At 45.4% G+C, this 26,995-nt stretch overlaps 1 protein-coding gene across 3 annotated transcripts in view; it reads right to left on the minus strand.

Annotated features, from left to right (window-relative positions):
• TBKBP1 (TBK1 binding protein 1) overlaps positions 1 to 22,454 on the minus strand; it is a 66,864-nt gene extending 44,410 nt beyond the window's left edge. For 2 of the 3 annotated variants that reach the window (XR_014504181.1, XM_083408651.1), the window contains exons 1-4: positions 21,967 to 22,454; positions 8,838 to 9,118; positions 7,093 to 7,215; positions 3,705 to 3,809 (exon numbers count right to left, since the gene is read on the minus strand). Coding sequence is in view for 2 of the 3 variants with exons in the window: in XM_083408651.1 (XP_083264777.1) it covers positions 3,705 to 3,809; positions 7,093 to 7,215; positions 8,838 to 9,059 (450 nt within the window). In the remaining variant the exon portion in view is untranslated. Of the gene's footprint in view, positions 1 to 3,704; positions 3,810 to 7,092; positions 7,216 to 8,837; positions 9,119 to 10,556; positions 10,578 to 21,966 lie in introns of those variants that run through there. The other variant, XM_083408652.1, reaches the window with a different exon arrangement.
• Between the last annotated feature and the right edge of the window lie 4,541 nt (positions 22,455 to 26,995).

Raw genomic sequence — 26,995 nt, forward strand, 5'->3', positions numbered from 1 at the left:
AATAATGAAACAAAAAACTTTTGAATCGGCAAATAAATGCGGGAAACTGCTAGCCTGGCAGTTGAAAAGGAGACAAAGATTAAATACAGTAACAAACTTAGAGGTTGAAGGAAGGAACATTCAGAACCCGGGAGAGATTAGAAAGTGCTTCCAGAGGTATTTTAAAAAGTTATACACTCAAGGGCCACAAGATGAAATAGAGATTACACAATTTTTGGAGAGAAATGGATTAGCAAAGCTGTCAGAAGAAAATAGAATAATTTTGAATGGCAAAATAACACGACAAGAGATTGAACAGGCCATCCAGAGTCTGAAACAGGGCAAATCACCAGGGCCAGATGGACTGACCTCTAACTACTATAAGACATTGAAGGATTATTTGATACAACCTTTGTTGGAGGTCAGTAATGAAATAATGGAGGGGAAGAAGGCGCCTGAATCGTGGAAAGAAGCATTTATCACATTGATTCCAAAGTCAGAAACTGAAAAGACACAACTCAAGAACTACCGTCCCATCTCCCTTTTAAATGTGGATTACAAAATATTTGCAGATGTTTTGGCACGAAGATTTAAGAAAGTTTTAAGTGAGATAATCCATAAAGACCAGGCAGGCTTTCTCCCGGGCAGACATATGTTTACTAACACGAGGAACATTATAGACATATTGGAACTTTTACAAACAAACATAAACACTAAAGCAGTTTTAATTTTTATAGACGCGGAGAAAGCCTTCGACAACATATCTTGGAAATTTATGAAGGGGAATTTAAAAGAAATGGGAGTGGGACGGGGGTTTGAGAACGGGATTGAGGCAATATATTCAGAACAAAAGGCTAAACTGATAGTTAACAATGTGGTTACAGAAGAGTTTAAAATTGAAAAAGGTACACGACAAGGCTGCCCGATTTCCCCATTACTGTTTATTTCGGTTCTGGAAGTGCTCCTGAATATGATTAGGGGGGACCGGTTGGTGGAAGGGATTCAGGTCGGAGCGAAACAATATAAACTTAAAGCTTTTGCAGATGACCTAGTTCTGACATTACAGGAGCCGGAGTCTAGTTTGAAAAGAGTACTACAACTGATTCAAAACTTTGGTCGAGTGGCAGGATTTAAGTTAAACAAGCAAAAAACTAAAGTTTTGGGGAAAAACTTGACAGATACTGAGTTGGAACAGCTTCAGAAAGAGACAGAACTAAATGTGGTTAAAAAAGTTAAATACCTAGGGGTAAACATAACAGCAAAAAACCTGAGTTTATTTAAAGATAATTATGAAAAATGCTGGTCAGAGATTAAGAGAGACTTGGATAGTTGGTCAAGACTAAATCTTTCTTTGTTAGGCCGAATAGCTGCCATCAAGATGAATGTATTGCCAAAAATGTTATTTTTGTTTCAGACACTGCAGATTGTAGACAAGACAGAGTGCTTTCGGAAGTGGCAGAAAGATATTTCTAAATTTGTCTGGCAGGGCAAAAAGCCCAGAATCAAATTTAAAATATTAACAGATGCGAAAGAAAGAGGGGGCTTTGCCCTGCCAGATTTAAGGTTGTATTATGAAGCTGCAGCTTTCTGCTGGTTAAAAGATTGGTTACTTCTTGAAGATACGGATGTCTTGGATTTGGAAGGTTTTAATAATGCGTTTGGATGGCATGCATATCTATGGTATGATAAAGCTAAGATAAATAAGGCCTTCAAGAACCATATTGTCAGAAAATCAGTTTTTAATGTCTGGACAAAATATAAAGACTTACTGGAGAATAAAACTCCGAGGTGGCTGTCACCCCTGGAGGCTAAGGCTTGGAAAAGAGCCAATATGGAGGCCAACTGGCCAAAATATTGGGAGATAATAGAAAAGGATGGTGACAACTGGAAATTGCAGAGTTTAGAAAAGATGAGAGACAAAGTGCGAGACTGGTTACAATATGCTCAGATTAAAGAAGTGTTTAAAAATGACAAAAAGCTAGGATTCCAAGTGGAAAAGTCAAAGTTAGAAACTGAACTGTTAGAACCTAAGACTAAGGTACTTTCAAGAATGTATAACTTGCTGCTGAAATGGAACACACATGACGAAATGGTAAAATCAACAATGATAAAATGGGCGCAGGATATTGGGTATAATATTATGTTTGAAGATTGGGAAAGGTTGTGGACCTCTGGGCTGAACTTCACTGCATGTAATGCGTTGAAGGAAAATGTGATGAAAATGATGTATAGATGGTACATGACCCCTGTTAAACTGGCTAAAATATACCATTCGTCTGATAGCAAATGTTGGAAATGTAAGGAAAATGAAGGAACATTTTTTCACCTCTGGTGGACCTGCCCTAGAGTGAAGGCCTTTTGGGAGAAGATATATAATGAATTAAAAAAGGTGTTTAAATACACCTTTACTAAGAAACCAGAGGCCTTTCTCCTGGGTATTGTCGGCCAGAGTGTGTTAAAAAAGGACAGAACATTCTTTATGTACGCAACAACAGCAGCAAGAATATTAATTGCCAAGAATTGGAAAACTCAGGAGCTACCCACTGTGGAAGAATGGCAGATGCAACTGATGGACTATATGCAATTAGCCGAGATGACCGGCAGAATTCGAGACCAGGGAGAAGAAAGGATGGAAGAAGATTGGAGGGAATTTAAGATTTATTTACAAAAATATTGTAATTTGGCTGAGTGTTGAATTGGATGCCAGTGCAGATAATTGTCTACCATTAAATTAGATTTAAGGTTGAATTATATGTCAAACCAAATTAAGATTATTAATTAAGATGAGTTAAATGATAATTTGTTTGAAATTAATTTAATAATGATGTAAGTGTATGCGGGAGGTGTGGGGGAGTCCCATGTAACAATTGAGAGATGTTAAATGGACAATGACAAGTTGTGCTTATCTAATATATGCTTTATTTGAAAACTTCAATAAATATATTATAAAAAAAAAAAAAAGAAACCACTTCTGGTGAACGGGACACAGTGATGGAAACCAAAGCACATGCAAATGCCATTTACCATCTCACCACAGCGGTACCTATTTATCTACTTGCACTGGTGTGCTTTTGAACTGCAAGGTTGGCAGGAGCTGGGATAGAGCAACGGGAGCTCACTCCGTCTCAGGGATTCAAACTGCCGACCTTCTGATCAGCAAGCCCAATAGGCTCAGTGGTTTAGTGGTAGGCAACTTATCTTCCTAAATTCCCTGATCATTCCTGTCAAAAGACCATGCCTCTCCTAGAACCTCCCAGCAAACTCTGGCTGACTGTAAGTGGAGCATAAGAGTCGAGTCCAAATGGATGATTAATGTGACCCAAAGTCAACATTTTTATTTTTTCAGTCTTCTACCACTCCATTCTTAAGAATCGTGGCAGATTGTTTTATGGGGAGAGGGAAAACACAAATTAAAAACTTATCATAAAATCAGACAAAGCAAAAGCCTTTCTTACTGCCCAAGAAACCTGCCACCTGATGCCAGAACAACTGAAATGAGAAAAAGTTCAGAAACTGAACTCCTCGGGTTGGACATCTTGCAGATTCTCCAAATCTTCGTTTCAAAACAGAAGTGTGCAGCAGCAGCAGCAAAGCTGTGCTGCAAGCCAGAACAGCTACAAAACATGAGCCCCATCTCATTTTACAGACACGTCATGCAAACAGGTACATGCAAAGGAGGCTTACAGCATGCCTTGCATCCGGCCAGAATGCTAAATGAAACCCACCATCTGCCCCAGCTCCGACTCAAGGTCAGTCTTCTCCACACACAGCTTCTCATAGGCTTGGATCATCTCACCCAGCTGTTCTTCCCTCTCCTTGCTTTTCTGCAGCTGGTGGGCGGGGGTGGAGGGGAAGAAAAAAGGCGGAAATCATGGCTCAGCAGCAGCAGCAGCAAGCAACATATGATCCTGGAACTGCCTGATCACTAAGGCTGGAGACAAGGCGACAGCACACTCGTTGCCTTTTTAGATATTCATTACCACCTCCTGCCCCAGATTAAGCTCACGGGCAACCTGGCTCGGATCAGATCTGCACAGACCTGGCCTGCCAGCCCTGGGAATCAATCGTGAAACGAACTTTCCGAGAGCAAGGCTACAATGCACAGAGCTGATAGGCTGGCCCTTGTGTCGATCATAAAGCCACATGCTCACACAGCCTTTCTCAGAGTAGATTTAAGTTTTTTTTAAATGGCTATGGATGGGAGGGGGTGGGTGCCAAACCAACAGCTGTGCTGATAACTGTGTAGGTAGTTGAAAACAAAACAAAGCAGGCAGCCCACATGAAGCACGAGTCAGAGGGGCAATAAGCCACACTGAATTTAGAGCCAGGTACATGTGTCATTTGAGGAGCGTCCATCAAATATGAATGAGCGGTGTGCAGCTGCAAGCAATCCTTTTTCAGCCACATTGCTCCGCCCTTCGTGTAAGTGGCTGAACAAGCCAGGATCCAAAAATTAACCCATTCTGTGCGCCTGCAAAACGGCAGGTAATATGTAGTTTGCAAGCCATTAACCATAGTTTATGAGTTTGCACATAATGGGAAACTATGGCTAACAGCTGGGTCCTGGTTTGCTCAGTCTCTCATGCAAAAGTGGGGAGGGAGGAAAGCTGCTGCAGAGAATCTCCATATACGCAGCTCATGCATATCGTGGCTTATTAAGCAGGGACCTGATCGTACAAACCAGGCCAGCCTCACCTAGTTTGAAGGTGTGCTTTGAGACATGTGAAACCCTATCTTCCTGCCTGTCCTTTGCTGCTAGGACCTGTTCTGTGCTATGGAATTTCTGGGAGTTGAAACAGTAAAGTGTGTTCTCCCCCCTTTGCCACGAAACTGCAGTGGAATTAAAGAGGTGCATTGGGCAAAGTTTGTCCACTCCCCACCTAAATAGGAAAATATGTAGTGTGAACTACTCACTTCAGCACTGGTACACACACACACACACACACTCCAGCAAACTCCTTGTTTGCTGCAGAAATAGCAGCACGTTTAGGATCTGTGTGGTCAAGCTACCTGGGACCTGAAGGTTGCTGAGCACTGCCAATTTCAGTTCCCCATTTCCCCCAGTCTTAACTTCAGTTGTCCACACCGAAAGCAAAGATAAGCCTAATAAAACCAAGTCATGTGCTGGAACAGGCTTGCTGAAAAAGAAGTGAGTTTTTAGCAAGCATCCAAAACAGTACAGTGAAGGTAGGGACATCAGCAGGCAGGAAGTTCCACATGACAGGTGCTGCCCCACTAAAATAATGATTCCTTTGGGGTTGGAAGACTTCCTGGGCCACTGATGTGGGGAGGGAGCGAGTCCCTCCGCACACCAGTGCCAGGAGCTGGAGTCAAGCGTAGCACAGCAAGCAAAGGAAAATCAGGTGTCAGTGGAAACTCTTTACTCCAGAAACCAAAACAGCACAGGCCTAGTGATCCCAGAAGCTCTTCCCAGTAGGTCTTGCTCCAAGAAGGCAGTTGCGAGGACTGAAAGGTCCCTGCCTTCCCACCACACTCTAAGGCTCGTCCTCTCCGGGGTCTTTCCCAAGTAGCAGAACCTCTGCTCTGCTCTTTTCACTTCTCTGCATGTTCTGGGAGAGGGGAGCTGTTCACAGCAGGAGGGGGAGACTCCCTCAATTATTCAGCAGCCTGCCTCATTTCTGTCTCCCGGCTCCCCTCCTCTCCTGCCTCTGAGCCTGGTCTGCTCTCTGCCCCAGTTTCTTCCTGCTCACTAAACCCTGTTGCCGCTTCAGCTTCCAACACGTCCTCCTCCCAATACGCTCCCTCTTCTCCCTCTGACCAAGCACTGTCGTCCCACCACCAATCCCCTGGCTCTGAGCCCTCTTCCCCTGGGGGTTTCCCCAGCTAGTGCCTCCCACCACTCCTCTGCAGTAAAAGGAAGGAACGGGCAAGGGGGCGAGGCACCATGGGCTGCTGGGTGCCTTCCAGTGGGCCCAGCACTATTAAAAAAAACATCACTAGGTGCACTGCGGACGTGGTGTGTGCCAGCCTGCAGGGCACCCTGGCTGTTGCATCCCTCCTGGCCCAGCGCTGCTGGAAAAAGTAGTGTGGGGCGCACCGCCAGTGGGGCACCTGGAAGGGACACCCAGGAGGGGAGCGGCTGGCGTGAGCTGGCCTGCAGGTTTCCCTCCCTCGTCCTGGGCGCCCTCCGGACAGCGCATCCCACAATGCTTTTTCCAACAGCGTTGGGCTGGCACACACAAGCTGCTTCCCTTCTAGGAGGTATGCATTTGCTCGGGTGGCACACCCCGCCCACCTGGATGCCCTGCCTCCATGGTGTGTTGTGGGGGGGGGTTGCGTGCCATCAGGGGCTGCTACGTGGGCACATGTTATCTAGCATAACAACCAGTGACCAAAGCTGGCACACTTTGCACCACCATGTTTATGAAAGTAAGATTATTTGGGGAGGGGGGGGGTCACTACTGCTGCTCAATGGACAGGGATAACAAGCTGGCAAACACAGAAAAAGAAAAAACCCTGCCCAAAATTTTGGATCCTTGCATTGGAATAGAGTAACTTCTCTGGAGAGACAGCCATTCTTGAAGTCCTCCCATTTGTGAGAACTTCAGGTGTTATCATCTGGAGAAGATTTTCTCAAACAGAATGCTATCCAGAAGCCTGTCATTGGCTGCTTAGAGCATTACCAATAATGATGATGATGATGATGTTTTTTTTGTAGGCCTTGCTGAGATGTACGTTTTCCAAGGGTAATGATATTTGTCAGCTGCTTAGAGCATTCTTTAATATGATTCTTGTGCTATTATGGACCTTTGTAAACCCTGTTGAAACGTACACTTGAAATAAAAAGTTGCCTCGTCTTATAAATACATCATTGTCACTGCTGTATGCCTTTCAGTATTTTCTGCGGCTCTTAATATAGTACTGTGCCCTTGCCTGTGATTTTGTTGGGGTACCAAGCTGGCAAAAGGAATTTAATAACTAAATTTGCAGGCACATGTTCTTGAGCAACGTGCCGCGATCCACGAGGCAATCGTCCCGTACGTCTTACCTATTACAGACAATAACACAAAAAGCCACGAGCCAAGATGGCCAAGTCAAGTGCTTTCGCTCTTTAAAAGCTCCTTTCCAAGCATGTCGGGAAGCCCTGCTCACCTCGCGCTGGAATTGATTCAGCTGCTGCTGGAGGTTGGCTTTCTCGCTTTTCAGAAGAGAGGCCTCCTTGGAGTCATAGGCTGGGAAGATGCGCTCCTCTCCAAACTCGCTAATCAGTGGGAACTGCAGGCCCAGGAGCACAAGGAAAAAAACACCAAGCATTTACTCTCTTAAAAAAAGAAAATGCACATTGCAGAAATATTGGGGAAAGCAGGCAAAGTGGGGAACAATAATAAAGCAGCATGAAGCATTTAAAGTACAGCCGTACCTTGGAAGTCGAACAGAAGTCCATTCTGGAAGTCCATTCTACTTCCAAAACATTGGAAAACCAAAGCACAGTTTCTGATTGGCTGCAGGAAGCTCCTGCAGCCAATCGGAAGCCATGGAAGCCCCGTCAGATGTTCGGCTTCCAAAAGAACGTTCGAAAACTTCTGGATTTCGATCGTTCGGGAGCAAAAACGTTTGAGAACGAGGCTGTTTGAAAACCAAGGTACGACTGTACAGGTTTTATACAACATGGGTTAATGTTAAAGACAAAGTGACATGTAGTGGCACAACATTTCATGGGCCACAGCCCAAACCTCAGGCGCAATAGCAAATTTTAAAATATAAAACCAGCAATTAATTCAATATATATCTATATACAAACACACACAATATTATCTCATTCTCACACTCAGCTTCATGGCTGAGTGGAGATTTGAACCCTGGTCTCCCAGGTTCAAGCCTGACATACTAACCCCACACCACACTGGTTCTCATAATGGGAACTGTTAATTTTATTTATTTATTCTATTCCTATACCACCTTTCCTCCAGTGAACTCGAAGCAGCATGCATGGCCTTCACCCCCTTTAATGTTATATTTGTTTTAATATTTTTATGCTGCCTTTCTGCAATTACCTCCCCCCCCCGCCAACAATGTAGGTAAAGGTAAAGGTACCCCTGCCCGTACGAGCCAGTCTTGCCAGACTCTAGGGTTGTGCGCTCATCTCACTCTATAGGCCGGGAGCCAGCGCTGTCCGCAGACACTTCCGGGTCACGTGGCCAGCGTGACATCGCTGCTCTGGCAAGCCAGAGTTGCACACGGAAACGCCATTTACCTTCCCGCTAGTAAGCGGTCCCTATTTATCTACTTGCACCCGAGAGTGCTTTCGAACTGCTAGGTTGGCAGGCGCTGGGACTGAACAACGGGAGCGCACCCCGCCACGGGGATTCGAACCGCCGACCTTACGATCGGCAAGCCCTAGGCGCTGAGGCTTTTACCCACAGCGCCACCCGCATCCAGATCACTCTGGCTGTAATCCAACACTCTAACCACTGTGCCACACTGGCGCCTTGAACAGAAGACTGATAAAAACAAGTAGGTGATGTACAGTAACAATCAAAACCAGCCATAAAGGTGTTGCACATTTTTTTTAGCAGTGGGAAACATTTGCATGCCTACTCAGAAGTAAGACTTCGGTGGGACTTGCTTCCAGGTACATGTTTACTGGATTGCAGCTTCAAAGTCCTTGATCATCAATTTCAAAGAAACTGGCCATTAAAAATATTTAAACAGAATACCCTGCCAAAGGAAGACTGGTCTTTGCTCAATTCCATGTTTAAAGAGAAGGCTAATGTAATCTTATTTATTTATTTAAAATATCAGCCACTTGTGCTACCTACCGGGTTTGACCCGTCAAACCATTAACAGATCACCAGGAAACCAAACAGGCGCAAAGGCATCTACAAACCGCCACTCACCTTAATCTCATACATCTTCAGCTTCCGCTTCAGGCTAGCGTTCTCCCGCTCCAGTCCTGTCAGGCGGTTCTTGATGTCATCGTAGGCCGTGATGAGAGCAAAGTGGGAGGCAGAACACATCTCGCTGGAGAGGTCGGTATTGGGGCTGTCCAGCCAGTCGTCCTCCTGGACCAAAGCATCTTGGGTAAGGATGCTGATGTCATCTTCAAACATGGAGTCCATGGCACAATCAGGGACAGACGGGCGTTTAGCAGGAAACGCCAGTGCCTGGCAAACTCCAGCTATGGGAGATGGCAAGAAACAGGAGTGAGACACAGCACAGCATGGCTCCTTCTTTTAAGCTTTTTTCCTCCCCTTTGTCTGGGAATTTTTATTTTTTCAAAAATAGTTTGGAAGCCTGTGTCTTATTTTCATTTATGCACATTATACAGCATCTGCCAGTGGCATTGAGAACTGGCTTTAACTGTTGTGAAGTGCTCTGGGGGAATAGTTTTCACCTGGAATACAGGAGGATAAAGACAAATTAATAATAATATAATATAATATAATATAATATAATATAATATAATATAATATAAATGATTTTGATCAGTTGTCTGCTATGCATTTGTACATCTTTCAAGATGTACAATTTCGCATGTTGGTTCCTCAGAACAAGGAGCAGGCTTTTGGATACAACTGGAAGCCATTTTGAATCAAGATGGCGGACTGAACCTTTCAAAAATGCACTGATTTCAACCACAGATTTCAAAACAGCGCTGATTTGGTGGAAGGGAGCTTAGATTTCCCAAGCAACAGCAGGTGCATGGCTGCTAGTAAATTAAATAAAACAAAAGAAGGAAGAAACAGAGCTAAGTGTCCTTGGGTTTTAAGAATGGCTTTTGCTTTCCTGGATGGAGATGTGTGTGTGTGTGTGTGTGTGTGTGTGTAGCTCTGGATTTTGCATGGCTGGAATGTAGCCTACTACACAAAGGTAAGTCACACCCATGGCTCCACCCCTTTTTGCCTCTGGCCCCCACCTACCTTAGGGATGTGGCCCCCAGAAGCTTGCCCCTGTGAAACTGTGGCCCTCAGGTTGAAAAGGATTCCCCACCCTTCCTTTAGCAGCACCCCAACACCTGGTACCCAAGGCAGCCATTTTGCCCCATTTCATGATGCAGCTGCCTCTGTACACTTCCTTATAGAAAGACATACATATATTCCTTCACCGTCTGTTTTGAACGCCTCCCTGCTAAAGTGAAAAGGGAAATCTGTGACATAACCACTGAGTGAGACTTCTCAGCTATCAGACGCTGAGGGAGAAGGTGGATCAATCAACCCAACACACAGATGGCGAGCTCATACAACACAGAACTTAACAGTCATAGCCACAAACTGGGAAAACAAAACACCACGCAGACAGGATTTTTTTTAAAAAAAAAAAGAGGAAAAAGCTCTCAACAGCAAAGAAAGGGAAATCTGGTATCAGATTTGGAAAAAGCGGCAAACGCAGGGAAAAGGTGGGAGTCCAAATTGTGTTGCAGCAACTTGGACGGCGTAACAGCGCATTTAAGGTGGATGGTGTGGGTGTATTTGTTAGAAAAACGAGGCTGTAGGCGCCATTCAGGGAAAAAACAGAAAAGGCTGGGGCATTTTTGCAATGAGTGAATGAATGAATCTTCCGCCACATTTACAAGAACACTCCCTCGTCTGATGAGAAACAAAATCTGGAGTAGTTACCAGCTACCGGCTCTGTACTTACTATTAGGCAGATAAGGAAGATAGAAAACTGCTGATACCAAATCAGGTCACCTAACCCTGCTACTGTTTATTTACAATGACTGACAGTTGGCTCTCAAGGATTTCAAGCAGGGGTCTTTCGCTACCAAGAAATACTGGGGGCTGAACCTGAGACGACCTGTATCACTAAAGGCCAAAACAGAAGCCTCTTTCTGTGCAGCTCTACATTCATAGAATCATAGAACTGTCGACTTGGAAGGGACCACAAGGGTCATCGAGTGCTAATCCACTCCCCACCCCATGCAATGCAGGAATCTTTTTGCCCAACATGGAGCTTGAACCCCGGGCCCTGAGATTAACAGTCTCATGCTCTACCAACTGAGCTATCCTGCTACATGCATTTTGTGAAAGAGTACTTAAAAAAAAAAAAAAAAATCTTATTAAATTTTCTCCACAATGCAATACAGTGATACCTCAGGTTACATACGCTTCAGGTTACAGACTCCGCTAACCCAGAAATATTATCTCGGGTTAAGAACTTAAGACCTCCAAAGAAGGAGACTTCACCACACTCCTTGGCAGCAAATTTCACTGTCGAACAGCTCTTACTGTCAGGAAGTTCTTCCTAATGTTTAGGTGGAATCTTCTTTCTTGTAGTTTGGATCCATTGCTCCGTGTCCGCTTCTCTGGAACAGCAGAAAACAACCTTTCTCCCTCCTCTATGTGACATCCTTTTATATATTTGAACATGGCTATCATATCACCCCTTAACCTCCTCTTCTCCAGGCTAAACATGCCCAGCTCCCTTAGCCGTTCCTCATAAGGCATCGTTTCCAGGCCTTTGACCATTTTGGTTGCCCTCCTCTGGACACGTTCCAGTTTGTCAGTGTCCTTCTTGAACTGTGGTGCCCAGAACTAGACACAGTACTCAGGTGATGTCTGACCAGAGCAGAATACAGTGGCACTATTACTTCCCTTGATCTAGATGCTATACTCCTATTGATGCAGCCCAGAATTGCATTGGCTTTTTTAGCTGCCGCGTCACACTGTTGGCTCATGTCAAGTTTGTGGTCAACCAAGACTCCTAGATCCTTTTCACATGTACTGCTCTCAAGCCAGGTGTCCCCCATCTTGTATTTGTGCCTCTCATTTTTTTTGCCCAAATGCAATACTTTACATTTCTCCCTGTTAAAATTCATCTTGTTTGTTTTTGCCCAGTTTTCTAATCTGTCAAGGTCATTTTGAAGTGTGATCCTGTCCTCTGGGGTGTTAGCCACCCCTCCCAGTTTGGTGTCATCTGCAAATTTGATCAGGATGCCCTCGAGTCCATCATCCAAGTCGTTGATAAAGATGTTGAATAAGACCGGGCCCAAGACAGAACCCTGTGGCACCCCACTAATCACTCTTCTCCAGGATGAAGAGGAACCATTGATGAGCACCCTTTGGGTTCGGTCAGTCAGCCAGTTACAAATCCACTGAGTGGTAGCATAGTAAAGACCGCATTTTACCAGCTTCTTTACAAGAATATCATGGGGCACCTTGTCAAATGCCTTGCTGAAATCAAGGTAGGCTACATCCACTGGGTTCCCTTCATCTACCAGGCTTGTAATTCTGTCAAAAAATGAGATCAGGTTAGTCTGACATGACTTATTTTTCAGAAATCCATGCTGACTATTGGTGATCACAGCATTCCTTTCTAGGTGCTCACAGATTGTTTGCTTAATGATCTGCTCCAGAATCTTCACTGGTATTGATGTCAGACTGACTGGGCGGTAATTATTTGGGTCCTCTCTTTTCCCCTTTTTGAAAATAGGGACAACATTTGCCCTCCTCCAGTCTGCCGGGACTTCGCCTGTTCTCCAGGAATTCTCAAAGATGACTGCCAGTGGTTCTGAGATCACATCTGCCAGTTCTTTTAATACTCTTGGATGCAGTTCATCTGGCCCTGGAGACTTGAATACATCTAAACTAGCCAAGTATTCTTGTACTATCTCCTTAGTTATTCTGGGCTGTGTTTCCTCTGCTGAATCATTTGCTCCAAATTCTTCAGGTCGGGCATTGTTTTATTTATCGGAGAAGACTGAGGCAAAGAAGGCATTGAGGAGTTCAGCCCTTTCTGTGTCCCCTGTTTGCATTTCACCATCTTCTCCTCTGAGTGACCCCACTGTTTCTTTGTTCATCCTTTTGCTACGAACATACCCATAAGCCTTTTTTGTTGCTTTTAACCTCTCTAGCAAGCCTGAGTTCATTCTGTGCTTTAGCTTTTCTGTCTTTGTGTCTACACGTGCTGGCTATTTGTTTGAATTCCTCTTTGGTGGTTTCCCCCCTTTTCCATTTTTTGTACATATCCTTTTTTAATCTTAACTCAGTTAAAAGTTCTTTAGATAGCCACCCTGGCTTCTTTAGGCACCTTCCATGTTTCCGTCTCATTGGTATTGCCTGAAGTTGTGCTTTTACTATCTCCCTCTTAACAAACTCCCAGCCATCATGAACTCCCTTTCCTTTTAGTATTACTGTCCATGGGATCTCACCCAGCACTTCCCTAAGTTTTATGAAGTCGGCTTTCTTAAAGTCAAGAAATTGAGTCCTAATATGCTTGGCTGCTCCTTTCCGTTGTATAGTAAACTTCAGAAGCGCCTAATGATCCTTCCACTTCTACCCCACTAACCAGGTCATCAACATTGGTTAGGACCAGATCTAAAATGGCTGTTCCTCTTGTTGCTTCTCCCACTTTCTGGACAATGAAGTTGTCTGCAAGGCCAGCGAGGAATCTGTTTGACCTTATGCTCTTGGCTGAGTTTGACATCCAACAAATATCCGGGTAATTGAAGTCCCCCATTACTACTATCTCCCTTCCTTTTGCATGCTTGGCCATTTGTTCCAGGAAGGCATCATCTATGTCCTCCGTTTGGCTTGGGGATCTATAGTAAACTCCCACAATGAGGTCACTGTTATTCTTCTCTCCCTTAATTTTCACCCAAATGCTCTCACTTTGGCTTTGAGGTTCTAAATCTTGGATCTCTTCACAGGTATACACATCCCTGACATATAACACCACTCCTCCTCCTTTCTTGTCTGGTCTGTTTCTCTGAAATAGATTGTATCCCTCCATTATTACATTCCAATCGTGGGACTTATCCCACCAGGTTTCAGTGATGCCTATTATGTCATATTTAGTTTGCTGTACCAAGAGCTCAAGCTCATCTTGTTTATTTCCCATGCTTTGTGCATTAGTGTACAGACATTGAAGTCCATTAATCATTCCCCCGTGTCTCTTATTTAAGGATTTTTTCCTCCCACCACTAGGTCTGCTTGCTGTTTGCTCCATTTGGTCTATGACATTTGGATGATCATCTTCATCAATTGATAGGCTCCTGCCTTCAGGAGCACAGTCTCCCTCCCCCACATTAGTCAGTTTAAAGCCCTCCTGATGAGGTTTCTGAGATTTTTGGCATATCTCTCTCTCTCTCTCGTTTGCTGTGGGTTTTTATTTTATTTTATGTGTTTTTGCATTGCTTGAAAACTGCCTTGGATGGGTTTGTATCGCGAAAGGGGGTGTGCAAATAACTTCTTGCACCTCTTTTCAGTATTTCTAAAAGCACCTATATATAGCTATCCCTACTAGCAAAGTTATTAATCCATTAAAAGGCTGATGGTTTATCAGCCCACTGCTCTCATTATGACTGCATACACACCATACAGTTAAAGAACAAAGTTCCCACCCAAAGGATCCTGGGAACACGAGTTTACCCCCCCCCCAGCTACAATTCCCAGCACCCTTAACAAGCTACACTACCCAGGATTATTTGGGAGAAGCCAAGCAATTTGAATGTATGGTGTGTGCATGCAACTTGAGATGATTTGCTATTATGATCATTTTACAAAGTGACAGGTAGAGGGGAGGAGAGAGACAACTAAGTCCAAGTGACTTGCTCAAAGCTGTCAAACAACTTCCTAGCAAAGATGGGACTTAGATATATTGGCTTCCCAGAGTCCTGCATGTCACATGGCCTCCTTGCTGGCATGGGCAAAATCCCATGGGTGGGTGAAGGAACTGTCAGAAGCGTTAAGCAAAACATATCTAAATTAAATCAACGGCCAGCCCAATCGCCTGCCTAACAAGCTGAGTTGATAATAAGGAGATATATTTCCCAGCCAATCCCAGGCAAAGAAAACTGAAATTCAGATAAGCAAAGAGGAATGGGGTGTGGTTTTTTTTTGAAGGGTTTCCCCCTATATACCATTTCTTGTTGCAGATACTTTATTTCCCTTCTACGTTCCATTTTTTTCCCTAATCTCTAACGTGCCTTTTTCTGTTTGGGGTGTGTGCGTGCAATTGTGGTTACCAAAAGAATTAGTATTTAAAATGCATTCAATTAAATAAAAGCCCACGCACATATATAGAATAGAAATGCATCATTAACAACATAAAAGAGGAACGCCACCCATGCCTGGAAGACCAAACATTAAAAGGGGGAGGGACGAGAACAAGGAACAAAGCAAGGCAAGATACTGTTCCAAGTCTTAAATTAAGAAGGAAAGAACCGCAGTTCAAGGGTGCTTGAGGAATCTAATGTTTGCAAATCCTGATACAGACTGACCAGATCCACAACTATTGGACTAATGAATAGCTCTGTTCTGAGCTGCACTGTGCACTTTTCCAAATGCTTTGATGCAGTTCTCAGCTCAAAAAAAAATGTTTTAAAAAAATACTCATTTTGAGATAAAATCTGCATTTCTAAACATGTTTCAAGGGGAAATGTGTTTTAAAAACGCATATTAAAATGTGGTTTTTTGTGTGTGCGGATTATTCCACCCCACCCACACAAATCAGGCATCAATGTAGAATCAGGGACAAAGCAAATTTATGAGTGAACACATGTAGCAGTGGCATGGGCCAGAAACAGACTAATCTGTCCATCCCCAGGGATAACAGCACCTGCTTACATGGAGAAGGCCCCAGCTTCAATCCCCAACACCTCTAGCAAAAACAATCAGGTAGCAGATGATGGAGAAGACTTTTGCTGGAAACCCTGCAAAGCCACTGCCAGAGTTTGTTAGAGTCTGCAGATACCAGGCTCAATAGATAGGCAGCCTGACGTGGGATAAGGCAGTGTTCTACTTTCATAGGTATGTGTGGCAGCGCAACATTTTAATTTATTTCATTTTATCTTGGTCCCTTTCTCAGTCTTTCTGTTTTCCTCCTGGGCCTTCCGTAATCTGGTGCTCCCCAAACAACTACAACTCCCATCCGTCCCAGCCATGGTAGCCATGCTAACTGGGGCTGATGGGAGTTGTAATGTAAAACATCTGGAGAGGGCCAGGTTGGGGGATCAGAGGCCTGAAACCTTGGAGAGCTGCTGCCAGTCAGTGTAGGCAAACTGAGATAGATAGACAAATAATCTAACCTGCTATAAGGCACCTTTCTTTGTGTGCTCTAGCGGACCTGGGAATGTGACATATCGGCACCTATAGGCTGTGAAACCTTTTGGCGTTGTTCCCTCTCTCTCTCTCCCTAGAATCAGCTCCGCTCCTTCTGCCCAATGCTGTTTCAGCCGCGAAATGGAAAAAGAACGATGGCCAGGGAACTGAAAGCAATTAGGCAAAAATCTTCCTCGTCACAGCCAAGTAACTGGCAGAAGGAAGGAAGAAGCTCCATTCCCATCAGAAAGGAACACAGCCAGAAGGGACACTGTTTTCTAAGAGCAGCTGGTACACAGTGTTACCTAAAATCACTGAGCTGGGAAGGATTCCATGGGGCCACGTAGACCAGCCCCTAATCCTGGCCCAGACAGGATGTCCTGTACCCAAGAATCTGGCAGGGTAAAATTCTGGACCAAGGAAAGCTGGATTCTGAAGCCTTCAATAAAAGTTCACAAAACAGAATGTCTGCATTACATTTGCACAGTTCGTCATGATTTATTCTGCTTCGACTTGTCAGGGTGGGCAGAGGAACCCAGGAAGTTGTATGATACAGAGTCAGACCAGTGGACTATGTAAACTCAGTACTATTTACCCGGACGGGTCATGGCTTTCCAGGGTTCAAGAGCGGTTACTTTTCCCAGACTGAAAGAGGTGTACTGGTCACTGAACAACAACACCCCATTCATATGTATACGCACAGTATATCTATCTATCTATGTACTAAGTTCTCTAAGCTTTCTTCATATTCTTTCTATTGACAGTCACACAGTCACAAGATCTAGAAACTTCACATTTTCACAATGAGAGAGGAAGATGATGAAGAAGAAGAAGCAGCAGCCAACCTTCTCAGAATGCTACATTTTGCAGTCAGTATCCTGCACGATAAGGGACGCGGGTGGCACTGTGGGTTAAACCACAGAGCCTAGGACTTGCCGATCAGAAGGTCGGCAGTTCGAATCCCCGCGACGGGGTGAGCTCCCATTGCTCGGTCCCTGCTCCTGCCAACCTAGCAGTTCGAAAGCACGTCAAAGTGCAAGTAGATAAATAGGTACCACTCCTGCAGGAAGGTAAACGGCGTTTCCGTGTGCTGCTCTGGTTCGCCAGAAGTGGCTTAGTCATGCTGGCCACATGACCCAGAAGCTGTATGCCGGCTCCCTCAGCCAATAAAGCGAGATGAGCGCCACAACCCCAGTCGGTCACAACTGGACTTAATGGTCAGGGGTCCCTTTACCTTTTTATCCTACACGATGTGAAGGAAGAAACCACACAGACCTGTCCATGCTCGCTTTCTCTTCATGTGTTACGCACACAAAAAATGCACTTGGTGCTATACACAAAAGATATGCAAGAAATGTGCTTATACTCCACACAAGTTCACATTTCAAGGGAGTCTTGGATTGGCCAGAGTTGTCCACACACATACACAGCCCAAATATGCATTTGCTGCTGCATAACGTATGAAGTTCTATAACGGTTGGGGTAGCTGCCGAGAATTCCTCTTCCGCATGGCATTGTAGATTCGGTGCACAGATGGCACACCCCAAAGGTCGGGTTTGAAGATCAGGCCAGGCCAGAGGAGACCGCCTGGAAGCACACAAGGCAGCTGCCTCTTTTCATGAACCAGCTCGGATGCTTAAAACTTTCCTACACGGAAGACTGCTATTCTGCTCTGCTTCATCCTGTCACTTTTTTCTGATAGCAAACTCCCCCCCCCCCCCGCCCCATGCCAGCCAACTGCAAGGGATCCATAATGGGGCCATTGATAAACAATAGGAAGGTTATCAAGGCGTTTGGGGGAACCACAAGCGTAGCCCAAAGAAAAATGTCCTCAAGAAGGCTACACAACAAAGAGCCTAATGAGGACTGGGAATACTCTGTGTAACCAAGAGCCATGGAATGATGAATGCCAGCTGGAAATGGAAAAACAGGACATTGAAAAGGGAAGGGGAACTGGCCTGCTTGAGTCTATTACAGCTTCGCATGCTGGAACAGAGGAGGGCAGGGCAGGGCTGGCTGGCGCCCAGGACAAGAGACACAAGCTTTTGTTGCAGATCCCACTAGTAGCCACTAAGTGGGAAGATGTTTGAGAGGATTTCATGTTAAAACCATAAATGCTCCATTTTCCCTATGTGACCATGATCAACGAGGTGAACACAATGTGTGCAAGGGAAAGAACGCTGCACTTAGAAATTAAAAAAAAATCCAGCACAGCACTGCTGTAGAAGGTTGCCTCTTAAACATGGGAAAGAACCACTAAAGCAAACACTTTTTCACCCTTCAAAATGTGCCAGATGAACTCAGGCATATTACATTGATACTGGTCCGGCTGCACTGGCTACCAATTAGTCTCCGGGCCCAATTCAAAGTGCTGGTTTTGACCTATAAATGCTTAAATGGCTCAGGACCGCAGTAGCTCAAGACCTGGCTCTTTCCATGTGAACCTACTCAGCTATGAGTGATTGCTTAAGAAGTCGACCCAGACCCTGAGACCATCTTCTGAGGCCCTTCTTCATGTGCCTCCTCCATGAGAGGTCCGGAGGGTGGCAACATGAGAATGGGCCTTCTCTGCAGTGGCTCCCTGTCTTTGGAATTCTCTCCCCAGGGAAGTTTGCCTGACGCCTTCATTATATACACCTTTAGGCACCAGGCAAAAACATTCCTTTTTAACCAGGCCTTTAGTTGATTTGATTGACATCCTATGCCCTTTTAAAATGTTGGGTGGTTTTTTTGGGGGGGGGGTGTTATTGGGTTGTGGTTGTTATTTTGATTATGTATTTTGAGGTTTTCTATTTTGATTTTATTTTGTGAACCGCCCTGAGACCTCTGGGCATAGGGCGGTATATAAATTCAATAAATAATAATTAATAATAATCAGGGACAATGTGAAAATGCTACAGAGACCTCACTAGTCGCCTCAGACCACAGCTGGGGCAGGCAATGAATGTTTAAGAATTCATTCAAATATAAGACAGAAAAAATGAAAATGTTGAAAGTTTAGGAGGCAGTTATGCCTCCCTCTAGGGACGCGGGTGGCGCTGTGGGTTAAACCACAAAGCCTAGGACTTGCTGATCAGAAGGTCGGCGGTTCGAATCCCCGCGACGGGTTGAGCTCCCATAGCTCGGTCCCAGCTCCTGCCCACCTAGCAGTCAAAGCACGTCAAAGTGCAAGTAGATAAATAGGTACCGCTCCGGCGGGAAGGTAAACGGCGTTTCCGTGCGCTGCTCTGGTTCGCCAGAAGCGGCTTAGTCATGCTGGCCACATGACTCGGAAGCTGTACGCCGGCTCCCTCGGCCAGTAAAGCGAGATGAGCGCTGCAACCCCAGAGTCGGTCCCGACTGGACCTAATGGTCGGGGTCCTTTACCTTTTTATGCCTCCCTCTGACTGCTCATGCATGGAGGGCCTACCATGAGCCCTCTGCACATGTGCAAAGGCATTCTCATCTATTACTTTACATGTTGCACAGACCCAGCACTGAAAAGATAATCCAGAGGATTGTATTGCATAGATCCCATTCATTTCAAGGGGGGGGGGGGACTGCATTGGAGAAATTCCCAGCAGATTGTGCCCCGTCAGATCGCTGCTTAAGAGCAACAGAGTAGGAAACATAATTTAGCACCACTATTTATTAAATGCTACACCCTTTTATTTGTTAAATTTGCATCCTGCCTTCCCACACAGGGAAGGATATAACTAAGGTCACCTCTTGACATCGGGCCACTGGCATTAAACCCTGGCAAGGGACCATGGTGTGGGCGAAAGGGATCGCAGAAATCTGATGTTTAGGGAGCTGGATGGCGGGGAATGGGAGAACACAGGGATGAAGGATTCAGAGACAAAACACTCAGTCCTCAAGCACACCAGCTCAGTCCTCCCACCTTTCCTGTTACAATGCTCAACAATACATATGATTAAGGAACAGATGCAAAACCACAGGAAAACAACAGAGGGGCCTGTTTATCGCAGACCCAGAAGGATGGTTGGCTGGGGCTAAGTTCCATCACCCTCAATAAGTAGGGACAAGCAGTGGCTACTCACTGGTGGGGCATATGTACTCTGTATGTACTCAGAGGCATTCTTCTCTGTTATTATTGCTTCATAAATCAAATTCCAAAGGGTGAGCCCCAAACCCAGCTTTGCACAATTTGATTAGGCAGAGGTAGAGAATATGCTTAGGGTCAATATTTTTTTTAAAAAATGGAAGAACTGAAATAAGTTCCTGGGAGTGGGGTGAATCAGCAGGATAGGGAAAAATGGAAGCAACCAAACAGGATATCCATCATGCAATTGCATGGATTTGGGGGGGGGGGGTAGTCCGATGGGACTGGAATAGTGCTACAAATCTCTGGGACAAGGAGAATAGCAAGCAATTAGATGAGAAGGGAGCAAGTCTAGGGTAAGGGAAGGGAGAAGGGAGCAAGTCTAGGGTAAGTTTATGGGACACAGCGGGATAGTAACCAGCATACAGCATTGTTGGTGGGAGTCACTGGGAATGCAATTTGATTTGAATGGTGGGGGGAGAGGAAGAAAAAACATACCCAGGTATGGAAAGTCGGGGCAGGTGAATGGAGGAGGCCCTGATCCAAGGCGGTATGCACAGGTGAGCAGCGAAGGAAATGAAAACAGCTGTCCAGCAAATACAATGTGAATATGGGAGCCTAATTCCTAATTCTTGGCAGGAGATTAGGGCAGCCAAGGGGGCACTGAGACCAGAATGCAGTTAGGTTGTGGTGCAGCACAGATCCCAAGGAGCAGGAAATGCAAATGAAGTCGGGGTGGAAGGTAAGGAACACGGGAGAGTCAGGGAAAAGGGCTGTAGCTCAGTGGGAGAGGCTCTGCCTTGCATGCAGAAGGTCCCAGGTTCAATCCTGCCCGTCAGTGTAGACAATACTGACTTAGTATAAGGCAGCTTCCTATTAAAGGGAGTGGGCAGTGGCATAGCGTGGGGGGTGCAGGGGGGGCCGGCCGCACCGGGCGCAACATCGGGGGGGGGGGCGCTCGCACTCGCAGCTCTCTGCCCCTACCTGGCTCCACGGGTTAGGGGGCGCAAATTACTTGCCTTGCCCCGGGTGCTGACAACCCACGCTATGCCACTGGGAGCGGGTGCAGTTTATCAGGGGGATACTAAGCAACCGGAACAGGACTTGGCCAGGTGGGGTATACCAGCTGGGAAGAAAACCCAGAGAGGGGACAATGTGGAATTGGGCCAGGGGGCAGCATGTTTAAACTCCTCTGGGTCCCTTTCCAACTTGCAAATCTATGATTCCCGGTGGAAAATGGGTGTTGAGGGAGAGCAGCACCTGGCCTGCAGTTAGACGAGGAGAAGGGGGAAAGAATGGGCTTGATGGGGGGCGGAAAGTAGAATCCTAAGTTAAGGGGGCAGCAGGCACTTGGGGTCGATGGGGCGGTTGGTCAGCAGATCTGAGGAATAGCTAAGAGTGCGGGTAGCAGAGCTGCAAGGGGGCAGCATGCAAGCGAAGCAGATAGGGAGGTGGGGGGAGAGATCAAAAGGGGCAGATCTAGGGCACGGAGTGCTGGGGGCTCGCCATACAGTTAGATGCTGGGGGGGGGGGGCAAGCATCGCACAAATAACTGGGATGGAGCGATCCTGGCTCCAGGAAGGCGATCTCGTCTGTTTAAGGAAGGAAGCGCCTCCGCCGGCCAGGCGCTGGGCCGAGGCCCCGGAGCCCCCAGCTGAGCGGGCTGTCCTGCGATGCCCCCACCCCAGAGTTAAGGGGGGGGACCTTCTCCCCTCTCTCTCCCGGGAACAGCCTCGTCATCATCATCATCCTCTCCCCCAGGAGGACGCAGCGGTGGGAGAGCGCGTTGGTGGGGAGGCACCACCACCTGGCTGCCCCCACGGATGCTCTCCCCCCCCCGCCCCTTATGCAACCACCTCCCCCCGCCCTCCCCCCCGACACCCCCTTCCCCCGGTTATTCTTGCAGGGAGGCGGCGAGGTTAAGGGTGTGGGGAGGGTTGGACTTACATCACCTCCCCGCTTGGTGGGGAAAGATCCTCCATCCTTAGCAGCTGTAGAAGTGGGTGCTTGCTGGGGGGAGGGGGGAGGCTCTCTTCAGGGGCTTCCTCCCCCCTCTTTGGTGGCTCTCTCCCTCCTCGAGATCCAGCCGATCTCTCTTTCTCTCCCCCTCCCCCAGGGCTCACGCCACGAAGTGTGCCATCATCATCAGGCTGGCAGAACCGCCACGCGTCCCACGTGGTGGCTTCACCTTCTGTGGCCTAAGGATGCTCCGCCACACCTCCCCGTTGCCCAAAGAAAACGGCGATCACATTTCTGGAAGGAGGAGGAAATGTTTTGAAATCTCATTCCTGGCTGGCCTGGTATAGCCTCTTGCCTCGCACTCGCTTCCCTTGGTTTTGCAGCTCCTGTTTCCTGCTCCCGAGAACACACACACACACACACCCCAGAAGCAGGAAACAGTCACAGTGCAAAAGAGGTACCCTTTTTTTTTTAATTTAAAGAGAACCTGCAATAACAATCTCCTCCTCCGCCTTCTCTCCCATCCTCCGAATCGAACTGATCTCGCAGCACAAACGAAACAAACAAAGCCAAGTTTATGCAGGGAGCCGGGGTCGTTTTTTTCTATGGTGACCATTTAATTTCTGGTTTCAAATCAGTGGTTACTTTTTGCAATGAGAGGCGAGGAAGCTCAGCCTTGCCGGGAGGACCTGGTTGTGACTTAGGGGCTTTGTTCCATCTCACTCTTTAACACCCCCCACCCCCAAAAAAGCCCAGCCCTTTCCCAGTATCCCCAACTCTAGGTGCTGGGGCGGAAAACAAAGGCGAAAGCAGGGGATTCACTTCCACTTCATCAGTTACAGAGGTAAAAGCATCCTTCAAAGTCACATTTGAAAAACAACGTTTGAAGGTGTCAATTTTCTTTAAGATAAGAAAGAATGTCCCAATGCCAAAAAGCCAATTAAAATCCTGAAAACATTGCCTCATTTTGGATGCATGAACAATTTACATTTGTCTTCAGTTCCCATTATAATTTTAAAACACACACACACAATGTCCAATAAAAACGTACTGAAGGCAGAGAAAATATTAATGGATGCTGTTAAAAAATTATAGCCTATTATCAGATATGGTTCAGGGGTGAAGATCATCACTTTAAAGTTCCATGACATAATATTATTAGGCATGTCGTATCCATTTCAGAGGTGGAAGGTTATTTTGGAAGCAATAGATGTACTTCACATTGAAATCTGAAAGAAGACTTCCACAAAAATCATCTGTATGCGGCATTTGATGCCACAAAGATTAAACAGAATTTCTAAAGTATGTGGGTAATTTATTGTAAAGCTAGAAGCCTTCATGACATACAACATATAAAATATACATTATGTTCAATCATGATGAATTAACATCAAATGCCTGGAAAGGCGGGGCAGAGAAACAGCATTTGGATATTTTTATTACCACTAACACCTGCTACATTCCTTTCCCACGAAAATCCTAACTTTAACTGCTAAAACACCAAACCTGTAACATATTGAAATGTGGGAAGCACTGTGTGCTTCAAAATTCATAGTTGGGAGGAAGCCAAATCTCATGAAATAGTGAGCAAGCTTCCAACTTCACTCTTTGTCAGGCTGGATGTTAGACAAAGCAGGTGGCAGGAGGAAGAGGAATAATAATAATAATAATTAGTGTGAATGTTGCAGCCATGAGGTCTGCATTTATTTTAGTCATAGCAGTCTCAAAAAAGGAGATTGCAGGTCAGGTCATTTCTGGAATTTGAGAATAAAAAAGCAATGGCTGGTCCCCATGTTTAAATAGGGTTGCCATATTTCAAACAGTGAAAAACCGGGCAGAAAAGTTGTTGAGCTAGTTTTATGGAAAATCAGGGAAAACAACACTGCCGACATGGGGTTGCCATACATCCAGATTTTCCCGAACATTTTACCAATTTCTGCCCAGCTACTGCCACCAACTACAGTATTCTGGATATGTCCGGAAAATTCGGATGTATGGCAAACCTTAAAAAAAGGACAAAGCACAGCTGTTACCCAGGCTTGTCTCATGTCTTAAAGCAGAATGTGTAGGTTCCTACTTAGGCAGACAACAGCAATAAAAAGAAGCAAGGCAGTCTACCTACGTATTAGCAAAGTCAGAGGTCAATTTTGCAGGGATCCTTTGGCCCTGAAGATGTTGCTGAACCACAACTCTCAGCATGGCTAATGGCCCCAGGTGATGAAAAAGCCAAATTGAAGCCAAATTGGATAGTATTGTTAACTAGTGGTTCAGGTAGTAGAAAATAAGTTCCCTTCGACTGTAGATTCCATCCCAGCTCCAACATCCAACCTAATTTTTGCCCTTTAAGGATTCCTCGTCCTCCTACCCCACTTTGTGTAGCATCTAGCCTGATGAAGAGAAATGAAAAACCCAAAAGCTTGCTCCCTATTTTGTGACATGTTTTTGTGTGTGTGTGAATTGCATTTTATTTTTTCAAAAGCTTACAAGGACAATTGTGATACCGAGATTTGTTGATTTGAATAAACATGTTCCCCAGCTGCAGAGTTTGGATTTTCCTTATGGGCCACAACATGGAGGTTTTCTTTTTTATGTGAACTTCCAAGTGGGGTCTGGCTCACAGAAGACTCTTTCAAAGCTTTTGTTCCTGAAATTTGTCACTGTTTGTGCAGTTGTGAAACCCCCTTGTGTCAGGGACATGGAGCTAGCCTGGTTCAAATCCATGCCTGGCTACAGGGGCCTTGCACAATTCACAACCTCTCACCTCTGCTCACTCCACCGCAAGCTCATACGCTTACAAGCTTATATTGCCCTCAAAAGGACTAGAAATTGTCTTTAAAAGGGGGGGGGGGTCGCAATGAGACTGGCAGGATGCCGAATTTACTTTCCATTTCTGTACTTCTGGGGTCCCCTTAACGATAAGAAAAGAAGGGGAAATTACATTGAAATTGAAAGAAAAAGATGGAAAGTTTGAATACCATCCAGGATATAACTCTGGTCAATGTGATCCTGAGTAAAATGCTCATGAAATGGCTCAAGGCCTTTTGGGACATGAAACACGTATAATGAAATTTTTTAAAGGCCAGAATCTTTCCTGCTGAGGATATTAGACAGCGAAATTCCAAATAAAGCCTCAACTGTGTTTACGTATGTAACTACAGCGGCAAGGATTCTCTATGCACAGAAATGGAAGGATGAAAGAACCCCCTCGAAGGATGGTTGATGAAAATATTGGAATATGCAGAGATGGCAAAACCGACGGCACTGATTAGAGACACAAATTTAGAATCCTTCAAGGAGGACTGGAAATATTTTATAGTCTTATTTAAAAAGTTATTTTCCATATGCAAAGACCAAAGCGGGGTTTGAATGTAAGAAACTAGCAGAACATGGATGCAATAGAAAAACAACAGAACTTTAAAACGCAATTGTATGTAATTTGGGTTATAAACATTGGTGTTGGGTGAGCAGGAAGTCACTAGTTTTGTTGAATTGGAACAGAACTGTTGAATAACAAAATGTGACCTTTAATCTGGAAAAATAAAAAAATATTTTCTATATATAGGAATGTTTAGATCCTTGATCTACCTCCCACACTACTTGGAAGGTGGAAAGCACACAAGACTCCTTTGTCATTTTATAACTTGGGCCCAGTGGCGGACATTAAAACTCTTCAGTCTTTCATGCAGGGTGTGTGTGTGTGTGTGTGTGTGTGTGTGTGTGTAACCAGTGTCCTTGTCATTTGCCGTCACCTTCAGGTGCCACTCATTTCACATTGCCACCTTGCCAAAACATTCAAAGTCTGTCACAGTTTCACCCACCTGTGTGCTGTTGAACTTCCGCGCCTCTTAATCAGGTTTATTTTTCTCCTCTGTATCATTCAGCCCAGCTGCCAAGGTCTGCACATTGATGGTCACTTTGCTTCAATAAAAGTTCCAAGCAACTTCCACATAGCTAGACTTTTCCTCTGCTGTTGGGGCTGTTATGGCTTATTAAATTTCTATCCTGCCCTCCCTTCCCAAAGGAACCCAGGGTGGCAAACACCAAAATGACGAAGCAATACAATTCAAAATAAAACAAAACATATTTGTAAAATACAACAACGACCCTGCTATTATTTTAGTTTGTCATAGGTACTCTGGTGTTTACTGAATTCAATGGGTAGGAAATCAGACGATTAAGAATAGTAGTAGTAATGCCATTTCATAACCTCCAACATTCTCCTCAACATTTCTCTGATGAAAGTAGGGACGTCATGAGGAAAAGCAGGATCAAATCGCAAAGTGGGATGGCTTCTGTAAATCCGGGACTATCCCTGGAAAACAGGGACACTTGGGAGGGTCTACCATTTAAACATATGTCCCTCTGTTTGAGCCCAAAATACAAGGAACAATAAACCTAAACATGTGTAAGTCCACAATTGAAACTGTCCAAGGCAGCCATAAATGTGCCCCAACATGGCGTCTTATGATCAGAAGGAGAGGCTCTTCCCAAAGTACCACTGCTGTGGACGGCAAGGAGGGTGTGAATATGAGACAGACAATAGTTAATCTTAGGAACTCCTCCTCAGATGAGACCAGGCATTCCCCTGTCCTGGCTATGGTGAGGCAGAATTTGAGGGCAGTGTTATTTGTCCAGGCCTCTGAATGGGGTTCAAAGGTTAATTTAGGCCAAGAAACACCAACATGGCTAGTGCCTAGGCCACCCACTCACCCATTACCTGCTTTTTGTGAGGGTGGTTCCCTTTTTTCTCTTTCCTGCTTCCTCTTTCAGCTGTTATGTTCTTTCTAACAATGGGATTTGTTGTACAGTGGTACCTCAGGTTACAGATGCTTCAGGTTACAGACTCCGCTAACCCAGAAATAGTACCTCGGGTTAAGAACTTTGCTTCAGGATGAGAACAGAAATTGTGCTCCGGTGGTGCGGCAGCAGCAGGAGGCCCCATTAGCTAAAGTGGTACCTCAGGTTAAGCACAGTTTCAGGTTAAGAATGGACCTCCAGAACGAATTCAGTTCTTAAC

The sequence above is a fragment of the Podarcis tiliguerta genome (assembly GCF_965153285.1).
Source record: "Podarcis tiliguerta genome assembly, chromosome: 13".
NCBI lineage: Eukaryota > Metazoa > Chordata > Lepidosauria > Squamata > Lacertidae > Podarcis > Podarcis tiliguerta.